This window comes from Suncus etruscus, chromosome 5 (genome assembly GCF_024139225.1).
Source record: "Suncus etruscus isolate mSunEtr1 chromosome 5, mSunEtr1.pri.cur, whole genome shotgun sequence".
In the NCBI taxonomy this organism is placed as follows: domain Eukaryota; kingdom Metazoa; phylum Chordata; class Mammalia; order Eulipotyphla; family Soricidae; genus Suncus; species Suncus etruscus.
The window spans coordinates 10,984,527-11,009,038 of record NC_064852.1 but is presented as its reverse complement, the minus strand read 5'-3'; the positions used below and the strand labels follow the sequence as shown (position 1 = coordinate 11,009,038).

Below are 24,512 nucleotides of genomic sequence, written 5' to 3'. Positions count from 1 at the left end.
ACGGCCCACCCTTCTCCCAAAGTGCATTTCCATTAGTGTAGGGAGAGGTATGGGAGAAGCCTGAGGACCACTAAGAGTCCACCTGAACCCACTTCTGGCCATCTGAGCTGGCACCCAGGGAAGGCCTGGAGTCAGGAGAAAAAGACAAGGATGGCTGGGAGCCTGCCAAGCCTCCCAGCACTACCCAGGCCAGGAAGAAGGGCTCCGGTATGGGGCCTCCCCAAACCCCATACCTGGCAAGAGCTAGTCTCCAGAATCAAAGAGGAAACCAGAGGCGATGGCACCTTTTTGGTGGTTCTCCTTTGTAGGATAGAACTTGCTTTGACAATTAATATCAAGTCATCCTGTGTGCACTCCTTCTTTAAGGCTACAGCTATCTCTTTGACCAGTTGATCCTATTCCAGTTTTGCAAAGATAAGAATTATTCATTTGTTGAATATTTTGTGTGGTTTCCAGTCCATAGCATTTTCTCAGTTAGCCATTTCAAAATGTAATGGAGAAGCCCAGAGGAGGTCCTTCTTTAAAAACTCTGGCACTGAGTACATTTTTACTAACGGACCTTGTCTCTGCCAAAGAGTCTCCACAAAGCCCCTTTCATATCTTTGTTTCTCAGGCTATAGATAAGGGGGTTAATCATGGGGGTAATCATTGTGTATACCACAGAGGCCACCATCCCAGTATCAGCTGAGTAGGAGGAAGAAGGCTGAAAATACACCAGAAAGAGTGTCCCATAGAAAAGAGTAACCACTGTTAGGTGAGATCCACAGGTAGAGAAGACTTTGTGCTTGCCCCCAGCCGAAGGGACCTTGAGGATGGCGTGGATGATGTGGGCATAAGAGATTAGGACACAGGTGAGGGGCACCACCCCAGAGAGGGCTGCTTCAGCAAACATCATGAGCTGGAAGTTCCAGGTGTCTGAACAAGAAAGTCGAAGGAGTGGGAGAAGATCACAGAAGAAGTGCGGGATAGAATGGGAGGCACAAAAGGAGAATTGAGACATAAGGAGAGTGAGTGAGAAGGCCAGGAGGTGGGAGCAGAGCCAGCAGATGGTGACCAGGAGCAGGCAGCGTTGGGAATGCATGATCAAAGTGTAGTGGAGAGGAAGGCAGATGGCCACATAACGGTCATATGCCATGACGGCCAGCAGGAAGTCATCCAACAGGGTCAAAGTCATGAAGAAATACATCTGCAGGAGGCATCCAGTGTAGGAGATGGTGTAATGCTGTGTCTGGAGGTTCACTAGCACCTTGGGAACAATGGTGCAGGAAATAAAGGTGTCAATGAAGGACAGGTTAGCCAGGAAGAAGTACATAGGGGTGTGGAGGTGATGATCAGAGCCAATGGCCAGGATGATGAGCAGATTCCCCAACATGGTGACCAGGTACATGCCCAGGAAAAGGCCAAACAGAAGAGGCTGCTGTTCAGGGTGTTGAGAGAAGCCCAGGAGCAGAAAGTCAGAGATGCTGGTTAGGTTTGTAATTTCCTTTAAAGAGAGAGAAATTATAGGAGAATCTTACTCATTATACAGTTCCAATAGGGCATTTTTTTTCTATTTCTAAAATGTTTCATTAGTAGCATAACTATATCTTTCTGAGTATGTACAGATATTAAATAAATGTACTATGGCAATAGTGCATTATGGTGAAGATGCAATTTGTTTCTACATTCTGCAGTGCTCTGAGTTTTTCATATGGATTAAGACACTTAAGGAAACTGTTTTGGTATTGAACAAAAGATCGTCTTTTCTATAAAATTTTAGGTCAAGTTCTATTTTCATTGTCCTATGTGGTGTTCATTGTATAGTTATGTATCTCCTAGGACTTAGAAAGTAATCAAGGATGCTTTTTATGCATGTGTTTAAAAGTGAATGTACATGAAGGCAAATGGAAGAAGACATTATTCTTTCAGAGATGAGCCATCTCTTGTAAGAGGTCTCTTGATGTGTCGGTGATATTTTGGTTACTTTGCCTATAAAGACTATATTCCAATGCAATACAAGAATATTGCAAGTTGAGAAGCACTTTAAAATTAAGGGCATACCATTCATCCTATAATCATTATCCTGGGATACAATAGAGCCTCAAACCTCTAGGCTCAGAAGGCTCAGAATTATTTTGTTTACATAACACTGTGACATTCGAGAGATACTTTTTTTAAATCTTGCCTTTACTAGTCTCTAAAATGTAGATAAAATTCACAACTTAGAGGTTTGTTGACAAACAAATGATAGATGTTATGAAGTTTCCTTCTTGTCCCTGATGTACTATCCAAATGAAAAATTCTAATTCCAATTTTCTATCCAAATGTTTTTGAAGAATAAGTGCCATAAGGGACTGGAGAGATAACATGGAGGTAAGGCATTTGCGTTGCATGCAGAAAGATGGTGGTTTGAATCCTGGCATTCCATATGGTCCCCCGAGCCTGCCAGAAACCATTTCTGAGCGTAGATCCAGGAGTAACCCTTGAGCGCTGCCAGGTGTGACCCAAAAAACAAACAAAAAACAAACAAATAAAAAATAAATAAGAAAAGAATAAGTGCCATAAATTCAGTGGCAATATGGCTACATGTTCTATTATATTTGTCTAGTATTGTGATTTAATATGAACTCCACTCTGATCTTGCAAAATTTCCCCTGATTTACTCTTTTATATCTTTAATAAAGTAATTTATATTTTAAAAATTACCATACTTTACTGAAGAAGAAATTGGTAGTGAAGCGCTAGTAAAGCTCACACATCCCTGAGGGGCTGGTTCCAGGCTGACTCCTTTTCATGGATCTGCTGTTCTGAGTTCGTTGCACTGCCTGAGTTCCTCCTGGTGAGTCCTGGTTTGAGTCCTGGATTGCAAGATTCACTGATGGTCTTGGAGCATAAAGTCGTGAGAGATGAAAAAGAAAAAAAGAAATGTTGCCAAAATCTATTCTACAGCATAGCTAGTAACAATCTTTATCTGATCCTTTCCTTTTGTATTCAGTTTTCTTTTCTTTATTTGGTTGGTTTTTTGTAGTGTTAGGAAACAAACCCAGATTCTCCTCTATTCATGGCCAGAATTCTGCTACTGAGTTGCATTCATTTGTATGGATGTTCAAGGTTTCTTTCTGTTATTAGTGAAATTCCAGTGTTGCCTCTTCAGACTAGTGCTTTTAATGACTTCAGTAATGTATATAATCCCAGCCCAGAAGCAGAATACATTTTAAATATTCTGAAAAATATATCCACTTTACCAGGCAGAACTAAACTATTTGGCAAATACAAGACAGGAGATGATAAATGGAAAGAGAAAGGGAAAAGGAAAGGGACAGAGAGCAGGAGGGAGGGACGGAAGTCAGGATGGCAGGAGGGTAGGCAGGAAGGAAGGCCCTGTGTTACTCTGTTTTGCTTGCTTGTTTGTTTTTGGGTCACACCCGGCAGCGCTCAGGGGTTTCTCCTGGCTCTACACTCAGAAATCGCTCCTGGCAGGCTTGGGGGACCATCCAGGATGCCGGGATTGGAACCACTGTCCTGCGTGCAAGGCCTTACCTCCATGCTATCTCTCTGGTCCCCCTGCTTTACTCTTGATGTGGCTGTAAGAAAGTCACTTTGATAAAGATCTATGTCTACATCATGGTTTTCCATATAGAGTTCATGGAGATTAAGCTAAATGATGACTTTTGTTCTCTGTTGACCAAGTTTGTCACCTGTTATGTGCTTTAGAAATATCTATTTTTTCTATCGACCTACTAATATATATGTGTGTGTGTTAAGTGAATAGTAGCTACTGTTGCTGCACTTCCATTTTCTCTCTCTTGTCTCACTGCCCCAGGAGGACTAATTCTCACATTCTAGTGTATCTGAGTTTCAGAGAAGAGAACCAACGTGTCCTAAGACATACAGCCATTAAAGGATTGAATGGAGCTCGGACTTGAATCTGCCTCCCACTCCAATTCTTTTTGTCTCTAGATTTTGTCTCAAAGATTCTATTTAGACCAATTTAATTCTTGCTGAATGTCTTTCCTCAATCAGTTCTCCTGCAGGTGAAGAATTTGAATTCCCATCTATTCTGTGGATGGGTGTCATTAGAACAACCAGTGCAGCTTTGTGCAAAGCATGCTTGACCTAGTATCGTGCTCAGAAATTCAGATTCAATGGATCTAGAGCAGGAGCAAGTCATAACTACTCAGAGAATAATAATAATACATTATAAACCTTTATTTAAGCACCATGATTACAAGCCTGTTCGTAGTTGGGTTTCAGTCCTAAACAGAATATCCCCCTTCACCAGTGCAACATTTCCACCACAAATGCCCCCCTACTCCCCCATCTGCTTGTATTTGTGACAGGCATTCTACTTCTCTCATTCTTTATCATTGTTATGCTAGTTGTCAGTGTAGTTATTTCCCTAACAGCATTCACCACTCTTTGTGGTGAGCTTCAAATTTTGGGCTGGTCCTTTCAGTCCTCCATGCCCTTAACTCTATTGTCTCTGGGCCTTACTACGGTAATGTCTTTAATTTTTCTTAATACCCATAACTTGGTGTGTATCTTATATAGCAGTAGATAGGGAACAACCCAAGGCAAGGGAGAAAATATCAGGCAGGGAGAATGAAATTAAATCAATGCTCTTGGGGTACACCCAGGCAAAGGTGATTTTAAAGTATTTCCAGGATCAAAAATTATTTGGGATATCCATGTTGGATTGATAACAACTCAATCTTGCCTATTTCCTCTCAAGCCCAAGTTTTCTCTCAGTCCTCCCTAGCACATAGGCTGTCCTCATGCTTCTGTATCTGGTCACCAGCAACTTACCTAGAAGATAGGGGTGAGTGAGGAGTTGTCTAGAGCTGCTTCAGCCCAGCCTTTAGTTTGAGAAAGGCAGGGGAAGGTAGCAGGGACATGTCTCACCCATGAAGTAGAGACAGGGACAATTAAACACCCCATGGGCCCTATGGAATGACTCTTTGTTCTTACCACCTTAATTTCTCCTTCTCTCTTCGTTTTCCTGGACTCCGTGGAGACCTCCAATCCTTTAGGGACTTTATGACATCTAGTGCCAGGGGAATGCCAGGGATGATTCACTCTTTGGTGCCAAGGGATGTTGGACAAGTTTGAAAGGGGTCCCCAAGGCTCTATGAAGGGAAGACATTATGATACTTGAGAGAAGTCCCTTTGGTTTATTTCCCTCATATTTTTGGGACTGATTTTTTAAAATTATTTTTTGTAAAGTATAAAGGCTTTGGAGAACTAACTCAATAGACCAGAATGCCTGGTTTGCTTGCAGAAGACTTGCACTTGGTTTCTGATACCACATGGTTTCCTAAATATAGCTAGGAGCCATCCCTGAGTATCAAGCTGGAAGCCCTTACATATTGTTGGTGTGGCTCCCAAATTTAACAAACCAAAACACAAGCAAACCAAAACAAATTTCAAAACCATCTACATCAGATTTAGCTTATGGTTCAGTCTACACAGATTCATCTTGTGGTTCTTCTCACATTTCACATTCTTCCTTTTGCCTGAAATGTCTTTTTTTCCCTTGTCTATCTGGAAAGGTCTTGTGCAGCTCAAGTATTATCTTCCGGGGGGTGGGGGGGAGAGAGTTCCTGCCGCTATAGCAAAGCCACTCTATTTTTGGCTGTGCATCTTGGAGATCTTTATGCAAGAGCATGAATCCAAGACTGACAGGGAAAAGGATGCTCATGTGTTATGAGACAGCAGATAGGAAGCAACCCAAGCCAAGGGAGAAAACATCAGTCAAGGTGGTGCTCATAAGATGCACCCAGGCACAGGTGATTTTGAAATATTTCCAGGATTGAAAACCACTTGGATTGTTCTTCTCCTTGGAGGATTGAGAACCACTCCTCAAACAATCATGAAGGAACAGAGCCTTAGGTTGGTGCTATCTCTGACTGCAGGGAGGAGATTGATTTGGAGATAGCTACAACCCAGAACTACCTCATCTATTTTTTATTGTTGTTGTTGGGCCACACTTAGCATTGGTCAGGGCTTACTCCATGTTCTGCACTAAGACCTCACTCTTGGTGGGCTCAGAGGACCATATGGGATGCCCGGGGATGAACCTGGGTCAGCTGTATGCAAGGCAAGTGCCTGACTTACTGTACTATCTCTTTGGCTCACTTCATCGATTGTGTTTTACAGATACACTATCAATGTCTTCATTGACTTATATAACTTACGTGTGTTTCACTCTGTTTTAGACCTAAGTTAAGAACTTAATGAGGAGACAAATAGTCAAAGTCCTTTCTCTCTCTCTCTCTCTTTTTTTTTTCATAGATAAAACAGAGAAAGAGTCAGAATTAAAACCATGGAGAAACCATCACAGGTGAAAGTAATGGCATATGCGAAGACCTGGAGGTAGGAAAGCAAATAGCAAACTGAACAACTGAAAGAAGGCTGTGGGACCAGTGCTCAGAGGATATGAGGACAGGAGTCTGGCTGAATCTATTGAAGGAAGTAGAACAAAATGGTTGAAGTCTTTAGTCTCTCAACACTGTCTAATATTAACAATGCTATTCTATGTTTATTTTAATCTCTTTTGCCAGGTATATGTTTCTCAACTTTATATATATTTATATATGTATATATGTATATATTTTGTTTTTTGGGTCACACTCAGCAGTGCTCTGGGGTTACTCGTGGCTCTATGCTCTGAAATTGCTCCTGGTAGGCTCGGGGGATCATATGGGATGTCAGGATTCGAACCACCATCCTTTTGCATGCAAGGCAAACGCACTACCTCCATGCTATCCCTCAACTAATATTTTTTTTTTTGGTTTTTGGGCCACACCCATTTGATGCTCAGGGGTTACTCCTGGCTATGCGCTCAGAAGTCGCTCCTGGCTTGGGGGACCATATGGGACACCGGGGGATCGAACCGCGGTCCGTCCTAGGCTAGTGCTGGCAAGGCAGACACCTTACCTTTAGTGCCACCGCCCGGCCCCATCAACTAATATTTTTATCTTGTCTGTGACTTTAAATTTATTTATTGTGAGGGAGTTGAGAGCCATCATTGGCAGTGCTCAGGGCTAACTCCTGGCTCTGTATTCAGGCCTCACTCCTTGTAGAACTCATAAAACTATATTGGGTGCCACGGATTAAACTGAGTTGGCTGTATGTGAGGCAAGTGCCCTACTTGCTGTAATGTCTCTCTGGCCCCTGTTACTTAATAGTTGAAGTGAATGCTTTGAACACATTATGTAGAGTGTAAGTGATGAGAAAAAGAAATACCTGCCCTAACATGAGAGAGCAAGACATGCTAAGGTGCAGTTGAATCATATTGCTTGTTATAACACAAAGACTAATGGAATGATCAAAACACCAGTCAATGAACATCAACTTGTGATCAATGTTATATCTTACAATGGTGTTACTGAAGGCATTATCTAAGGATTTAATGAGCTGGTTAGTGCTAATTGAGTCTTCTGTCTTTTGTTTTGCTCATTGAGCCTGGTGGTTTCCTATACAACTTTCCTGTCCACTTTGCTGTGCTTTACTGGGCAGTCAGGACTGTAAAATCTGGAGGTGAAATTGGGAATGTGGCCATGAACTCCAGGAGCTTTGAAGCTGGATGAATTAGTGGCACAGAAGCTTGATGAGGTTCAACCATACTCTCAGAGTGTCTGCTTCCCTTCATTATTGCCTGTATCCCCTGTACATGTTATTTCCTTTCCCAATGCTGGCCCTGTAATGAGCTTGTATTGGAGACCAGTTCTTAGTAAGAAATGTATACTTTGAAATACCATATTTTCACTCTATAAGATGCACTCGATCATAAGACGCACATAGTTATTTTTCATTTTCATTTTTAATTTTTTAATAATATCTTTATTTAAGCACCATGATTACAAATATGTTTGTAGTTGGGTTTCAGTCATAAAAAACATCCCCTTCACCAGTGAAACATTCTCACCACCAATGCTTCCCATCTTCCTCCTCCTTCACCCCCTGCCTATATTCCAGACAGGCATTCTACTTCTCTCACTCGTTAACATTGCCAAGATAGTTGTTAGTATAATTATTTCTCTCACTGCACTCACTGCTCTTTGTGGTGAGCTTAATATTGTGAGCCAGACCATCCAGACTTTATCTCTATTGTCTCTGGGCATTATTACAATAATGCCTTTTATTTTTCTTAAAACCCATAGATGAGTGAGACTATTCTGTGTGTCTCTCTCCCTCTGACTTATTTCTCTCAGAATAATAGTTTCCATGCCCATCCGTGTATAGGAAATTTTTATCACTTCATCTCTCCTGACAGCTGCATAATATTCCATTGTGTATATGTACCACAATTTCTTTAGCCATTCATCTATTGAATGGCATCTTGATTGTTTCCAAATTATGGCTATTGTAAATAGTGCTGCAATGAACATAGGTATGCAGAAGACATTTTTATTGTGTTTTTGTGTTCCTACGGTATATCCCTAGGAGTGGTATAGCTGGATCATATGGGAGCTCAATGTCCAATTTTTTGAGGAATTTCCATATAGGCTGGACTAGATGGTATTCCAACCAACAATGAATGAGAGTTCCTTTCTCCCCACATACCAACAGCACCAGTTGTTCTTGTTCTTTGTGATGTGTGCCAGTCTCTATGGCATGAGATGGTACCTCATTGTTTTGATTTCTATCATCTTGATAACTAGTGACATGGAGCATTTTTTCATGTGTCTTTTGGCCATTTCCTTTGAGAAAGTGTCTGTTAATTTCTTCTCCCCAAATTTGGATTGGGTTAGATGTTTTTTTTTTCTTGTTAAGTTCTGTCAGTATCTTGTACATCTTAGATATTAGCTCCTTATCTAATGGATATTGGGTGAATAGTTTCTCCCATTCTGTGGATGGTGTTTGTATCCTAGTCACTATTTCCTTTGAGATACAGAAACTTCTCAGTTTAATCTAGTCCCATTTGTTTATCTCTGCTTCCACTTACTTGGACAGTGGTATTTCCTCCTTGAAGATGTCTTTAGTCTCAATGTCATGGAGTGTTATACCTACATGTTCTTCTATATATCTTATGGTTCCAGGTCTGATATCAAGGTCTTTAATCTATTTAGATTTGGCCTTTGTGCATGGTATTAGATGGAGGTCTAAGTTTGCTTTTTTTGCATGTGGCAGATCAGTTGTCTTGTTGAAGAGGCTTTCCTTGTTCCATTTTGCATTTCTTGCCCCTTTATCAAGATTACTTGACTGTGTATGTCTGGGGAACATTCTCTGAAGACTCAAGTCTATTCCACTGATCTGAGGGTCTGTCTTTATTTCAATACCATGCTGTTTTAATGACTATTTCTTTGTAGTAAAATTTAAAATTGGGGAAAGTGATGCCTTCCATCTTCTTTTTCTTAAAGAAAAAGCTAGATTATTCATGGGTGTTTATTGTTCCAAATGAATTTCAGGAGTGTTTGATCCACTTCTAAGAAGAATGTCATGGGTATCCTTATAGGAGTTGCATTAAATATGTATAATGCTTTGGGGGAATATTGACATTTTAATGGTGTTAATCCTCCGAATCCATGAACAGGGTATGTGTCTCCCTTTTCTTGTGTCCTTGAAGCAGTTTTGTAATTTTCTTTTCTTTTCTTTCTTTTTTTTTTTTTTTTTTTTTTTTGGTTTTTGGTTTTTGGGCCACGCCCGGTGGTGCTCAGGGGTTACTCCTGGCTGTCTGCTCAGAAATAACTCCTGGCAGGCACGGGGGACCATATGGGACACCGGGATTCGAACCAACCACCTTAGGTCTTGGATCAGCTGCTTGCAAGGCAAACGCCGCTGTGATATCTCTCTGGGCCCCAGTTTTGTAATTTTCTTTGTATAGGTCCTTTATCTCTTTAGTTAAATTGACATAGGGAAATTTTTTAAAGGCAGCATTTATGGAAATGTAACAATAAGGGTCTATTACTTGTTTCATATATGTAAATAAAATTTTGTTTATGTCAAATAATAAAACGTAAACTATATAATTTTAAGGCATGTTCACACTGAGTAAGAAGTGTGAAGTTCAAACCTTAAAAATAAAAATCATTATACAGATAGTTCAAATAAGGTTTTGTTTAAGTCAAAAGATGACAGTCAAATGACATGCATAATGAACAAAACAACAATATTTATTTACAACATTTTAAATTTTATTATAGTTGAAGTAACATGGTTGCAATCATGTTGACATTTAGGCTTTTGGTGTATACTGTACTGAACATACACCAACTGGCCACCATTATTTTATTTTACTTCTGCTCTGCCTTTATCCATCATATAGTTATCTCTCTCCTCACACTTGGTACCCCCTGTTTTATAGCCAAAGTTCAAGTGTTTGGTATTATTGGATAATGTTTTGGCCACACCTGGTCATGCTCAGGGGTTGCTCCTGGCTCTGCACTCAGAAATCATTCCTGACTCAGGGGACTATATGGGATGCCAGGATTGAACCAACATCTGTCCTGGGTCAGCCGCATGCAAGACAAACACCCCACCACTCAGCTACCACTCTGGCTCGACATTGAATTATTTTTATTCCAAATTTTTATTTCTTTGCATACCACACTTGAAATTATTCTGTTTGTCCTTTTCCATCTAACTTATTTTGATTAACATGAGAACCTCTAACTAATTAGTCTGAATAAAGAGTAATTTAATAATATTAAAACAAAAGACACTATTTTTCTTAGTATATTTGAAACAATTGGATAAACATTTGGATAAACTACTGATATGATACAGAGAAAGAAGCTTCATAAAAAGTTGTTTGGAAGAGAAATCATTAACAATATTGGAATTAATTTGCAATATATATAATCAGTTGGAAAAAAAGTTCCACCCAGAAACTCTACAGTTACATTTATTCTAATAATGTGAGAACCTATATATCTGGTTAATGCATAAGCATCTTAATTGCATCATTATTTATGAGTAAGAGCAATTAGAACAATCTAATCACCCCAAATTTATAAATGTGATACCTGTTTCTGTTATACTAATTATAAAATATTTATGAAGGTATAATAACCATAGTATGTAAAACAATCATAAGATTATGTAAAAAATAGCTTCTTAAGATTAAAAAATAAATGGCAAAAGAAAAAAATTTGCATAATATATCCATGGTGGTTCCTTTTTTTTTTTTTTTTTGGTTTTTGGGCCACACCAGGCAGTACTCAGGGGCTACTCCTGGCTGTCTGCTCAGCAATAGCTCCTGGCAGGCACGGGGGACCATATGGGACACCGGGATTCGAACCAACCACCTTTGGTTCTGGTTAGGCTGCTTGCAAGGCAAACGCCGCTGTGCTATCTCTCTGGGCCCTGTTCCTATTTTTTTGTGTGTTTATTTTGGGGTAATACTAGGCAGGGCTGATGGCTTACTCTGGCTCTGTACTCAGGGACCATTAGATGGGCTTAGGAAATCACATAGGGTGCTTCAACCTGGGAACTTTGATCTTCGGGTGCTTCAGCCTGGGAACTTTGATCTTCTCTGGCATTCATCCCCTGATGGCTTGCCTTGGCTGAGGTGAGTGTTTCCGGGCTGGAGTTGTGGATAAAGCTGACTCTCCTGGCCCCCTTAAGCCCACCTATAAGGGGTAGAAGCAGAGGAGCATGGCCACTCTGCTTCGCTTTGTGAATACCACCACAACACGTAGAAAAGCCCACAGCATAAGCGTGACAATGGGGAAACTACACAGACCAACTTCAGCCACAGAGAATGAAGATGGAAACTCTGATGACCCAACAATGGCCAACCACCTAAGCAATCTTTCAGAAATGGAGTTTAGAGAAGAAATATGGAGGTTGCTCACAGAACTCAAAGAAAGTATAAATCAGAACACTAATAAAAATCAGGAGAATATGAAGAAAGAAATCAGAAAACTCCAAACTGAAATATCAGGTCAAATAACAGGTCTGAAAAACTCAGTAGACGAATTGAAGAACATAATGGATGAGCTTTCCAACAGGTTAAAAGCAGCTGAGGATAGATTAGTGCACTGGAAGATGAGATGCATAACAACTTTACACAGCAGAAGAGATTGGAAAAAAGCCTTAAATCAAAAGATCAGACAATGGAAAAGTTACTCAAAGAATATGAGCAGATGAAAATAGAAGTCTTTGATAAGCTCAACAGAAACAACTTTAGAATCATTGGAGTCCCAGAGACCCAAGAAGAAAATCTCCAGGAAGAATCAATAGTCAAGAACATCATCACAGAGAAACTACCAGAGCTAAAGAAAACATGTGACCAAATCCTGCATGCCCGAAGAGTACCAGCTAAAAAAGACCCCAGGAGAAACACCCCAAGACACATCCTAGTCACAATGATGAATCCCACAGATAGAGATAGAATACTGCAAGCAGCAAAATCGAAAAGGGAAATTACATTCCAGGGAGCATCCTTGAAATTTACAGCAGACCTGTCACCAGAAACACTCAAGGCCAGAAGGCAGTGGTGGGATATAGTGACAAAACTCAATGAAATAAATGCTTCGCCAAGAATACTGCACCCACCAAAACTCACTTTCAAGTTTGAAGGATGTATACATGGCTTCACAGATAAACAACAGCTTAAAAACTTTACAGACTCAAAACCAGCCTTAAAAGAAAAACTGAAAGATCTATTCTAAAGACAAGACAGAACAAAAAACACACCAAACTTCTACACAAAGATGGCAATAAATCCCATGACAATTATTTCTCTCAATGTCAATGGACTAAATGCACCCGTTAAGAGGCACAGAGTGGCGAAATGGATAAAAAAACTGAAGCCAACCTTCTGCTGCCTACAAGAAACACACCTGAATAGTCAGAATAAACATAGACTCAAAATCAAAGGCTGGAGGAAAATCATGCAAGCAAACAACATCCTTAAAAAAGTGGGGGTGGCCATACTAATATAAGATGACATAAACTTTATACTCAGAAAAGTTGTAAGGGACAAAGATGGATATTATGTACTAATCAAGGGATTTGTGCAGCAGGAAGAAATCACTCTCCTAAACATATACGTACCCAGTGAGGGACCAGCAAAGTATTTAATACAATTGTTGACAAATCTGAAAAAGGATATCAATAATAACACAATAATTGTGGGAGACCTCAACACAGGCTTGTCAACACTTGATAGGTCAACCAAATGGAAACCCAACAAAAATATACTAGACCTAAAAAGAGAAATGGAAGAAAGAGTCCTAGTAGGTATATATATATAGGACACTCCATCCTCAGAAACCTGAATACACATTCTTTTTCAATGTACATGGGTCATTCTCCAGGATAGACCACGTGCTGGCACATAAAACATACCTCCATAAAATCAAAAAGATAGAAATTTTGCAGGCTACCTTTGCTGACCACAAGGCTCTGAAGTTAGATGTGAACTACAAAGGGACACAGAAGAAAAAATTTAACACCTGGAAATTAAACAGCCTACTACTGAACAGCCAGTGGGTCCGAGATGAAATCAAAGAAGAAATAAAAAATTTCCTGGAAACAAACAACAATAAAAACACAAACTATCAGAACCTATGGGATACAGCAAAAGTGGTACTGAGAGGAAAATTTATAGCTTTGCAAGCACACATCGGGAAGGAAGAAGGAGCATACATGAATAGCTTAATGACGCAGCTTATAGAATTAGAAAATGATCAACAAAATAAACTAAAAATAGGGAGACAGAAGGAAATAACAAAGCTGAGAGCAGAAATCAATGAAATGGAAACCCAAAAAACAATCCGAAGATCAACGAAAGCAGAAGTTGGTTCTTTGAAAAAATATGCAGAGCTTTGTTCCTCATAGACAAGAACCAAGTGACTACTTACTGGTAAAGGATAATTAAAACGTTGTGTGTCCTTGTGATAATTTCATAGAATCTGCTTATACAGGTTGCAAACTTGGACAAACCCAAGCAAAGTTCCATTACTTGCACGATACCAAAATTTAACTCTTTAGAGTATTTACTAGCATCTCTTTGGGAGGTTCATGAAAACACATTAGAGACACGAAGAACTGTTGGGTACATAGAGCTGTGGAATCATGGTAGGTAATTGATTGAAATTGGCATGAACAATCTTGTTATGAGGACAAATACTATTGTATTGAATTTTGTTGATGTTCACTTATTTTATCAAATATTATAAGTTGAAGAATTATGTATCCATACAGGTGATATTATACATAAGCTACACATTTGATAGACATTTGAAATACATGTATGCATAGAAGAGTAATATCCTATTTCATTTTGTAATAGTATTCGATGTGGTTATCCATAACCATGGAAGAAAATTTTATGTCTCTTCCATCGCCTGTCATCATTTTCCTTTCTTTCCACTGTTGGGCCACAACTTGTAGTGCTCAGAGATGCTCATAGAAGAGCCCAGAGGACTCTGTGGGGTGGCAATATTTAAATCTGTGTTACATTTGTAAATACAAACAGCCATACAAAGCATATACAAATACAAAACAGTTTGTTTTGAAACCATCGCAATCTAGACCGAGATGAGAATCTCAATGACAGGAACATGTATTTTCTTTTTCATACATGGTTACACTTTTGGTTTGTATCACGATATATCACATGTACATTGATAACAATATCCTTTCCGTGGCATATTTGACGAGCAATTAAATTATGTTATTCAGTTTATAAATAGGTAAATACTACAAGATATGAAAGAACTCAATAGCCAATTAGTTCATCATGTCTCTGAAACAGAAGATGGAAGAAGTGATAGCTAGTTTAAAGAAATAATTACCACCTGATATATCTGGCAGAGAATTTTTCGAACCTAGAGGAGCTAATTTAGGAGATAGAGATTCCCCAGGAGGCTCAGGGAGTGAGCATCAGAGGGTTAAACATTAGAAGCACATGGGAAAACTTCTATGTAAATATACAAAATGCACCAACCATTTGCCTTCATGGACAGTCACCATAACCACTGTGCTAGCTCCCAGCTCTGACTTCATTGGTTCGATGTGTTTATTGGGGGAACACATTTTTTAATTATCTTTATTTAAACACCATGATTACAAATATAATTGTAGTTGTATGATTACAGTCATGTAAAGAACACCCCCTTCACCAGTGCAGGATTCCCACCACCAATTTCCCAGATCTACCTACTCCCCACCCCACCCACACCTGTACTCGAGACAGGCTTTCTTTTTCCCTCATTCATTCACATTGTTATGATAGTTTTCAGTGTAGTTATTTCTCTAACTGCACTTATCCCTCTGTGTGGTGAACTTCATGTCATTAGCTGCACCTACATGGGAGAATGGGGGGAAGTAAGGGTTGGGACTGAGGCAGTAAAATATTAGAAATGAGCTTTGTAGGGCAGTATCAAGGTCCCAATATAAGATGGATATTATGAATATACAGAATATATGCACACAATACTATCAATATAAAAACAAAGAGAAAAAATTTCCACTGACTGTCCCAACATAAACCAGTGCTAGAACAGCCTGCCTTCCTCCCAGAGCACATTCCTGTTAGTGTAGGGAGAGTTGGGGGCAAGCCTGTTGACCCCTAAAGAGTCCACCTAGACCAGTGCCCAGGGAAAGACTGAAGTCCAGGGGACCAGCAAGAGCTGGTCTCCAGAATCAAGGAGAAAACCGGAAGCCAGATCTCTGCCCACCCTCCTCCCCATGCACCTCCCCCCTGGAGTACGGAGGGAGGGGGGAACCTGAGGACCACTAAGAGTCCACCTGAACCATTTCTGGCTATCTGAGCTGGCACTCAGAGAAGGCCTGGAGTCAGGGGAAAAAGACAAGGACGGCTGGGGGCCTGCCAAGCCTCCCAGTACTCCTCAGGCTAGGGAGAAAAGGCTCTGGTATAGGGCCTCCCCAAACGGGGGAACACATTTGACTACACTTAGGGCTGGAACACAGTTGCCTACACTTAGGGCTTATTTCTGGCTCTGTTGAGGAAACACAGAGAGAAGAAATAACAGGACATCAAAAGGTAAAGCCTGGGGCCCGGAGAGATAGCACAGCGGCATTTGCCTTGCAAGCATCCAATCCAGGACCAAAGGTGGTTGGTTCGAATCCCGGTGTCCCATATGGTCCCCCGTGCCTGCCAGGAGCTGTTTCTGAGCAGAGAGCCACAGCAGCCTGGGTGTGGCCCAAAAATAAAAACAAAAACAAAAAGGTAAAGCCTAGAAACAATTCACTGATTATTATTTCATTTTCTGAAAATGAATATTAGGAGAACTCATGAATTTATATAGAAATATGGAATAGCCAAAAGTGGTTTAGATCATGAACAAGACTCCATTGCAACAGTTATCAGAAGGCATACTGAGAATTTCCCTTACTTAGCAATTTTGTTTGCTAATTTACTTTCACGTGACCGTAAACAGCACTAGTAGTATACGTACATCAATTCATAAGGCATAAAATCTCCAATTTATGTAAATTAGCAAATTGGCAGTGTATTGTACTAATGAATACTGAGTTCAAGAAGACAACTTGACATTTTAAGCATCACTAGATATTCTTAGTTATGTCATATATAGATAATAATAAAATTTGAGTTTTTGGTAATGGAGAGATAGGACAGCAGTAGGTCATTTGCCTTGCATGCAGGTGACCAGGGACAACCTAGGTTTGATCTCTGGCATCCCATATGGACCCATGAATCTGCCAGGAGCGATTTCTGAGTGCAGAGCCAGGAGAACCCCTGTGTCACTGGGTGTGACCAAAAAAAACAACACCAAACACAGACTTTTATATCATATGGTACTATCTATTTGAATTTTGGATGTAGATTAATATAGTGTTGACTTAATATGAATTTATAATAAGTTAGAGTGATTGTACAGTAGATAGGGAGCTTGTCTTAGATACAATGGCCCAGGTTCAATCTCTGGGCATCCCATATGGTCCCCAAGCTTTGCCACGTTGATCTGAGCACAGTGCCAGGAGTCAAGCTGGGATAGAACTGGATGTAGCCACCAAATAAATAGATATAAATATAATATTTATAAGATAATTGAATTTATGGTTGCCAGCACGATAATGCAGGTTGGGTGTTTGCCTTGTATGCAAAGAAGAGACCCTAATTTAATTAGAACAAAAACATAATCAGCCTAAGAATTCACCAAAGGAAGATGAATAAATTTTGATATACCACAGTAAAACACTATATAGCCATGAAAATTGATAAGCAGTGCTATGCCCATGTAAAATATCCTATTGAATGAAAAATGAAAATTATAACAAATAAGTGCAGTCTGACAATATTTGCTAATGTTTTGAAGTCTATAGTGCTAATGTTTTGGAGACATGGCTGGTACAGAGAAAATAAGAGTTGACACCAATCAAGACCTCACAGGTTATTTACTAGTTAAAGAAGCATCTTGGAGGAAGATTATTGCCTAAAATTGTAATATTTTAGGGGTTTCTCCCTAAAGACTCTACCAAAAAGCTTCTAGAAACAATAGACTCATATAGCAAGGTGGCAGGCTATGAAATTAACACACAGAAATCAATGGCCTTTTTATACACCAATGATGATAGGGAAGAGATGGATGTCAAGAAGGCAATCCCATTCACATTAGTGCCGCACAAATTCAAATATCTTGGAGTCAACTTGACCAAAGACATGAAGAACCTATACAAAGAAAACTATAAAGCCCTGCTCTAACAAATAAGAGAGGACACACGGAAATGGAAACACATACTCTGCTCATGGATTGGCAGGATTAACATCATTAAAATGGCAATACTCCCCAAAGCATTATACAGATTTAATGCGATCCCTCTAAAGATACCCATGACATTTTTCAAAGAAGTGGATCAAACACTTATGAAGTTCATCTGGAACAATAAACACCCTCGAATAGCTAAAGCTCTCCTAGGGAAAAGGAAAATGAGAGGCATTACTTTCCCCAACTTTAAACTGTACTACAAAGCAATAGTTATCAAAACAGCATGGTATTGGAATAAAGACAGACCCTCAGATTAGTGGAATAGGCTTGAGTTCTCAGACAATGTTCCCTATATATACAATCACCTAATTTTTGACAAAGGAGCAAGAAATCCTAAGTGGAGCGGGGAAAACCTCTTCAACAAGTGGTGCTGGCAGAACTGGTTAGCCACTTGCAAAAAAGCGAACATAGACCCTCAGTTAACATCATGTACAAAGGTAAAATCCAAATGGATTAAAGACCTTCATATCAGACCTGATACCATAAGGTATATAGAACAACATGTCGGTAAAACACTCTATGACATTGAGACTAAAGGCATCTTCAAGGAGGAAACTGCACTTTCCAAACACATGAAAGCAGAGATCAACAAATGGGACTATATTAAGCTAAGAAGCTTCTGCACCACAAAAGAAATAGTGCCCAGGATACAAGAGCCACTCACCATGTGGGAGAAACTATTCACCCAATACCCATCAGATAAGGGGCTAATATCCAAAATATACAGGGCACTGACAGAACTTCACAAGAAAAAAACATCCCATCAAAAAATGGGGAGAAGAAATGAACAAACACTTTGATAAAAATGAAATACAAATGGCCAAAGGCACATGAAAAAATGCTCCTCATCACTAATCATCAGGGAGATGCAAATCAAAACGATGCAAATCAAAAGAACGATGAGATACCATCTCACACCACAGAGATTGGCATACATCACAAAGAATGAGAACAATCAGTGCTGGTGGGGATGTGGAGAGAAAGGAACTCTTATCCACTGCTGCTGGGAATGCCATTTAGTCCAACCTCTATGGAAAACGATATGGAGATTACTCCAAAATCTGGAAATTGAGCTCCCATTCAACCCAGCTATTCCACTTAGGGATATCCACTTAGGGATATATCCTAAGAACACAAGAATACAATACAAAAACCTCTTCCTCACACCTATTTTTATTGCAGCACTATTCACAATAGCCAGGCTCTGGAAACAACCAAGATGCCCTTCAACAGACGAATGGCTAAAGAAACTGTGGTACATATACACAATGGAATATTATGCAGCAAACAGGAGAGATGAAGTCATGAAATTTCCCTATACATGGATGTATATAGAATCTATTATGCTGAGTGAAATAAGTCAGAGGGAGAGAGAGAGACACAGAATAGTCTCACTCATCTATGGGTTTTAAGAAAAATAAAAGTTATTTTTGCAACAATCCTCAGAGACAATGAGAGGAGGGCTGGAACTTCCAGCTCACTTCATGAAGCTCACCACAAAGAGTGGTGAGTGCAGTTATAGAAATAACTACACAGAGAACTACCATAATCATGTGAATGAATTAGAGAACTGGAAAGCCTGTGTAGAGTACAGGTAGGGGTGGGGTTAAATGGAGGGAGATTTGGGACATTGGTGGTGGGAATGTTGCACTGGTGAAGGGGGGGTGTTCTTTACATGACTGAAACCTAATCACAATCATATTTGTAATCAAGATGTTTAAATAAAGAAAAAATAGTTTAGGGGTTCTATGTTATTAGAAATGTTTTGCCTCTTAGTACAGGCTGGAGACATCTGTCTTAGGCTTTTTTCCTTTTTTCTTAAAGCCTTCTTTATTTTCACATATATTCCTGATCATTTCTTGTAATCACGTGTGTTCCCAAAGCTGATAATCAAATTTTATGTGTTACTCAATCTAGCTCTTCTGTTGAGAAAGGAGGACACACCCTCTGAATACCAGATCCACAAGACGATTCCCAAATTCTTTGACCCACGGAGATGTCGGATAGGTTTGGGGCTGATTCATTGCCCATAAACAGAACACTCGTAGGAGAAATCACTACACAGTCTTGAGCAAAGAAGGGGTCCTATGTAAGTGGTCTGTTTACCCAGCTACCTTGAAATCACCTCAGACCAAAGAGCAGGGTCTGTTTTTAGATCTGCAAAGCCTGGTGTTCTGCAAAGCTCAAGGAGCCTGCACACCCAGTGTCTTTGTGGGTGGGGTAGGCTGTAAGTTCTTGTTCTTAGTGCTGGCCTCAGCAAACCATTCTTCATCAACTCTGTAGTTTTGTCAACTAAATCAAATCGATTCCAGGGGACATCCCCTGAGGACAAATGCAGACCTTCAGCTCCTTTGCAAACCTCCAGAGCTCAGTTGGGCAGAGAGACGAGGCAGGTGACTTATGCTGTTTCTGAAGAGAAGAGAAAATATCCCCAGTAAGGCCTAGTAATATTCTGAAGCCTGAAAAAACATCATGACCATGAATGTAACCATGGACTTCTCATCCAGCAGCTTTCCTTGCAGCCTGGTAAGCCACAACACCAAATTTGGTATCTTCTTTGCCCTCTACTTAGCATAGGGTGGGCAGGGATGGGTAAAGATATGGTTGAAAAATAGATCAGCAAAATGGAGGGAAAATTGTCAGGGAGCTTAAGTGAGTGCCTGGCCCATGTGTAACAGGCCATGAGTTCAACCTCTCATACACGCACCACATACACGCATGTTATACATGCAACACATACAACCCCCTTCCAGACCCACTGGGAATATCCTTTATTTTTTTATAGTCCAAACAAAAAATGGGGGTGGGGTAGAGTGGGGGAATTACATGTTCTTGGAAACTTAAGGGATACAATTTTTCCCCACCATATTGCAGTTTTCAAATTTGATTCATAAAGAAAGTTCTGCTCGCTGGTGGAAAAGGGGCTTTTCCCTTTTCAAAATTGTCCAAGTGAGCACTAGGTGAAAAAGAAAGGGAAGAAGTCGGTGGCGGAAACAGAGACTGTCCCCTAAGTGGAAAATTGTTGTCTCTATTCTGATGTGGTGTTAGATCTCAGCTAGAGGCCCCAGAACTCAGTTAGTTTTGGGGTATTACCCAGAGGTACCTTTCTCTTCTCCTTTTCATGAGAGTAGGAGAATTATCTGTTATGCTTGAGCACAAGTGACACTATAATAAGAAAAATTCTCCTTCCCAACAACAAAGAAAAAGTTTGAGACACTTGTTGCTGCTGGATAGTTTGTGTAACATTCATCTTGGAATTTTTTTTCCTGAAATTCATCAATAAATTTTTATAAGAAGTAAAACATTTTCTATTACTATACACATTTCCAGTTTACTATAATTGTATCCTAGTGCCAACTCATGTTGAACCAAACTATTTCTTTTTTTATAATTATCTTTATTTAAACACTGTGATTACAAACATGATTATAGTTGTATGATTACAGTCATGTAAAGAACACCCCCCTTTACCAGTGCAACATTCCCACCACCAATTTCCCAGATATCCCTCCTCCTCACCCCCCTATACCTGTACTCGAGACAGGCTTTCTACTTCCCTCATTCATTCACATTGTTATGATAGTTTTCAGTGTAGTCATCTCTTCAACTGCACTCATCACTCTGTGTGATGAGCTTCATGTCATGAGCTGCACCTACCAGCCCTCATCTCTCTTGTCTCTGAGATACTGTTAAAAATGTCTTTCATTTTTCTTAAAGCCCATAGATGAGTGAAACCATTCTGTGTCTTTCTCTCTCCCTCTGACTTACTTCACTCAGCATAATAGATTCCATGTACATCCATGTATAGGAAAATTTCATGACTTCATCTCTCCTGACAGCTGCATAGTATTCCATTGTGTATATGTACCACAGTTTCTTCAGCCACTCATCTGTTGAAGGGCATCTTGGTTGTTTCCAGAGTCTGGCTATTGTAAATAGTGCTGCAATGAATATAGGAGTAAGGAAGGGATTTTTGTATTGTATTTTTGTGTTCCTCAGGTATATTCCTAGGAGTGGTATAGCTGGATCGTATGGAAGCTCAATTTCCAGTTTGTGAAGGAATCTCCATATCGCTTTCCATAAAGGTTGTACTAGATGGCATTCCCACCAGCAGTGAAAAAGAGTTCCTTTCTCTCCACATCCCCGCCAGCACTGTCATCTAGGAATTTTTAATAAGTAGTTTTTTTCTTGGGAGGTGGGGATTGGAGGTCGATGGTTGGCTTTTAGGCCACACTGGGGCAAACAGGAATATCACCAGCACTACTCCTGACTTGAAGCTTAGAGGCCGTCCCTATAGTCCTCAGGGGACCATTCAATTCTAGGGATCAAACCCAGGACTCCAACATAAATGTCTGTGCTCCAGCACTTGGCACTCTCTTCCTGATCCCTAAACAAAGGTCGAGTGTTCTGATAGCTTGGATTTTGTATGAATGCAAGTACTGTGCTGGGATCAAGCAGAACTTTATGTATGAGACAAGCATGTGCTCTATCATTGAGATACATCCCGAACCCCTTTAAATGAAATTGAAATTGCTCATGGATGGATGGATAGATGGATGGATGGATGGATGGACGGATGGACAGATGGACGGACAATGGATGGATGGATGGATGGAGATGATAGAGACATAAGTATTAGGTATGTAGGTAAGTAGATGATAGATGGTTGATAGATATATAACTGATAGATAATAGATGATTGATAGATACATGATAGATAATAGGAGAGATTACAAAATAAAGGTGAAAGAGATAGTTCAAGTCAGAACCACATACAGTAGAAGCTCCCCCAAAGCTCCACTCTCCACAGCTCTACTGGAATAGCACTTATACAAAAAATTTTTTAATAGAAATAATAGAATTTTACACAGAAACCTGTGCTTTTGTCTTTTAGAAGGATCTCTTTCATTTACATATCAAAAAATTGAAAAAGGAAACCTAGGTGCTAGGCCATATAAAGATTATTGGCAGAACTTAAGACGTTCCTGAATCCACAAGGGGCCACCCAGTTATCCCAGTTCAGGAGAGTTATAAGGATAATCAAGAAATGTTTGCATCTGTTACTGTTGTGACTACCAGTCATTCCAGGGACAAGTTGACTGGGCCACTAAGCAAGCGAATGATACGAAAGGCAGAGCTAACTGACCCAATCGAGTACACACACTTGCATGCACACCACACACACGCATAGACACACACCTGACTATCATCATTATAACCTTCTTCATTTCTTCTTCCATGACTGATAAGAGAGGTTCCTCTGGGTCTAACCCCTTAGCTGCCTTCTCACACTCTGATAGTAGATACTCTAAACACACCTTTAATTTCTCCTCAACCTGCACTGATAGGTCCCTCTTCAAGGACCCAGTTGCAATTGCAGTGGAGGCTGAAACCTTGATCCCTCTCTCCTCCCTTCTATCCTCCTTCTAGTTTTCTCTGGCTGTATTAGTAACAGCATAGAAACATTCCAGAAAACAGGTTCTAGAACCCAGCAAAGCTAGATTCGAATCATGCCTCTCCTTTGACCAGATTGGATCAACTTGAGCGTGGTGTTCATCTCTCTAAGTCATCTCTTCTGGGAATGATACTACAGTAACTTCCCCTTCTCTAGGTTTATTTTGAAGTTTCAAATAAGGAAATCCATGAGAGCACAGTTGACAAGAGCTCACAGGGTTTGCTGCTTCTGTTACCTCACACGGTGAAATCAGGGTAAGTCAGGGTGAGATTCTAACTTCCTAGAGGTACTAGACTGGAGGGCATGAGTCTTAGCAATGCAGCCTCTGCTGAGGAGCAAGGTTGTGACCCCAATCTAGACTGTTCATCTCCCAGAGCCTCCGTTTCCTGTTTTGCACAATAGGTACAGTGCATTTCAAATTCCAATTTGAAATTTCAAATTCCAATTTCTAGGAAATTTAAGTAATATCATGGAAATAGAAATGGTTAAAAACTCTCTAGTCTGACTCCATAAAAGGAAAATTGCTATTTAGTTGTTATCGCGAAACCTAAGATTTTCAGCCCATAATTATCCTAAATTGCAGCAGGAAAAAGATAAGCATTAGCATGAAAAAGAGAAGATTGAACCAAATGATTTTGAAACATCTCTTAGCATAAAATTAACTTGAAGTGGGCATTCAAGTTTCATCTTAATTCTGTATTTCTATCGTGCTATTAATACTCTGCTCTGGACTCAGATTCTTTTCTTTATTTCCTGAGAATGTGTTTTCTCTCTTTTCTTTAGAGTTACCAAACAAGACTAGAGCTCCACTTAAGAGCTTTAATAGGAATAATTATCATGTGACTTGTCACAAGCCAAAATAAAAAGCAACGAAGGAGATGACTCAAAGGAAGAAAGAATAGTTTTTACAGTCAATAGGTTTGAGTTTGATCCTTGGCACCAAATTGGGAATATCCCTAGGTGTGTTCCAAGAACATAATAGAAAAAAATCACTGAGACAAAATGCAATCATTCTAAACCAAGAATGGGCAAGAATGGAAGAAAGAGTGGTTCATATCAGTTTAAGACATCAATGCCAGAATCAGATTACCTTGCTTGATCTTAAAAATTGGACAAGGTTCAGAAAGATGTACAGTGAGTAGGATGCTTGTCTTGCACGATCGCCCAGGGTTTGATCCTAGGCATCCTATATGGTCCTCCAAGCCTGCTGGAGTAACCCCTGAGCATCGCCAGGAGTGGGCCAAAAACAAAAACAAAATTAGAAGTGAGAAAGGACGTACAACTGCAGACCGAGGGTTGAATCATAGTACTGTTGACTAAAAGACCTCATCCATTCATAAAGGTAACAATATTTTCCTCCAAGTGCTACAGTA

General features: G+C 39.9%; 1 protein-coding gene across 1 annotated transcript; it reads right to left on the bottom strand.

The window, feature by feature from the left end:
- Nucleotides 1–550: 550 nt before the first annotated feature.
- Nucleotides 551–19,708, bottom strand: LOC126009400 (olfactory receptor 1G1-like). The gene is made up of 2 exons (XM_049773804.1): nucleotides 19,640–19,708; nucleotides 551–1,483 (listed from the first exon to the last, which is right to left on the bottom strand). Exons 1-2 carry the CDS (start codon nucleotides 19,706–19,708, stop codon nucleotides 551–553), a joined length of 1,002 nt encoding a protein of 333 aa, XP_049629761.1.
- Between the last annotated feature and the right edge of the window lie 4,804 nt (nucleotides 19,709–24,512).

What these genes read in the sequence shown, in the direction of transcription:
- LOC126009400 (XM_049773804.1), bottom strand. Translation starts at nt 19,708, where the DNA reads ATGAATCAGCCCCAAACCTATCCGACATCTCCGTGGGTCAAAGAATTT. An exon ending in GGAATCGTCTTGTGGATCTG is followed by an intron (nt 1,484 to 19,639) that starts GTATTCAGAGGG and finishes CTCTCTTTAAAG; the next exon opens with GAAATTACAAACCTAACCAG.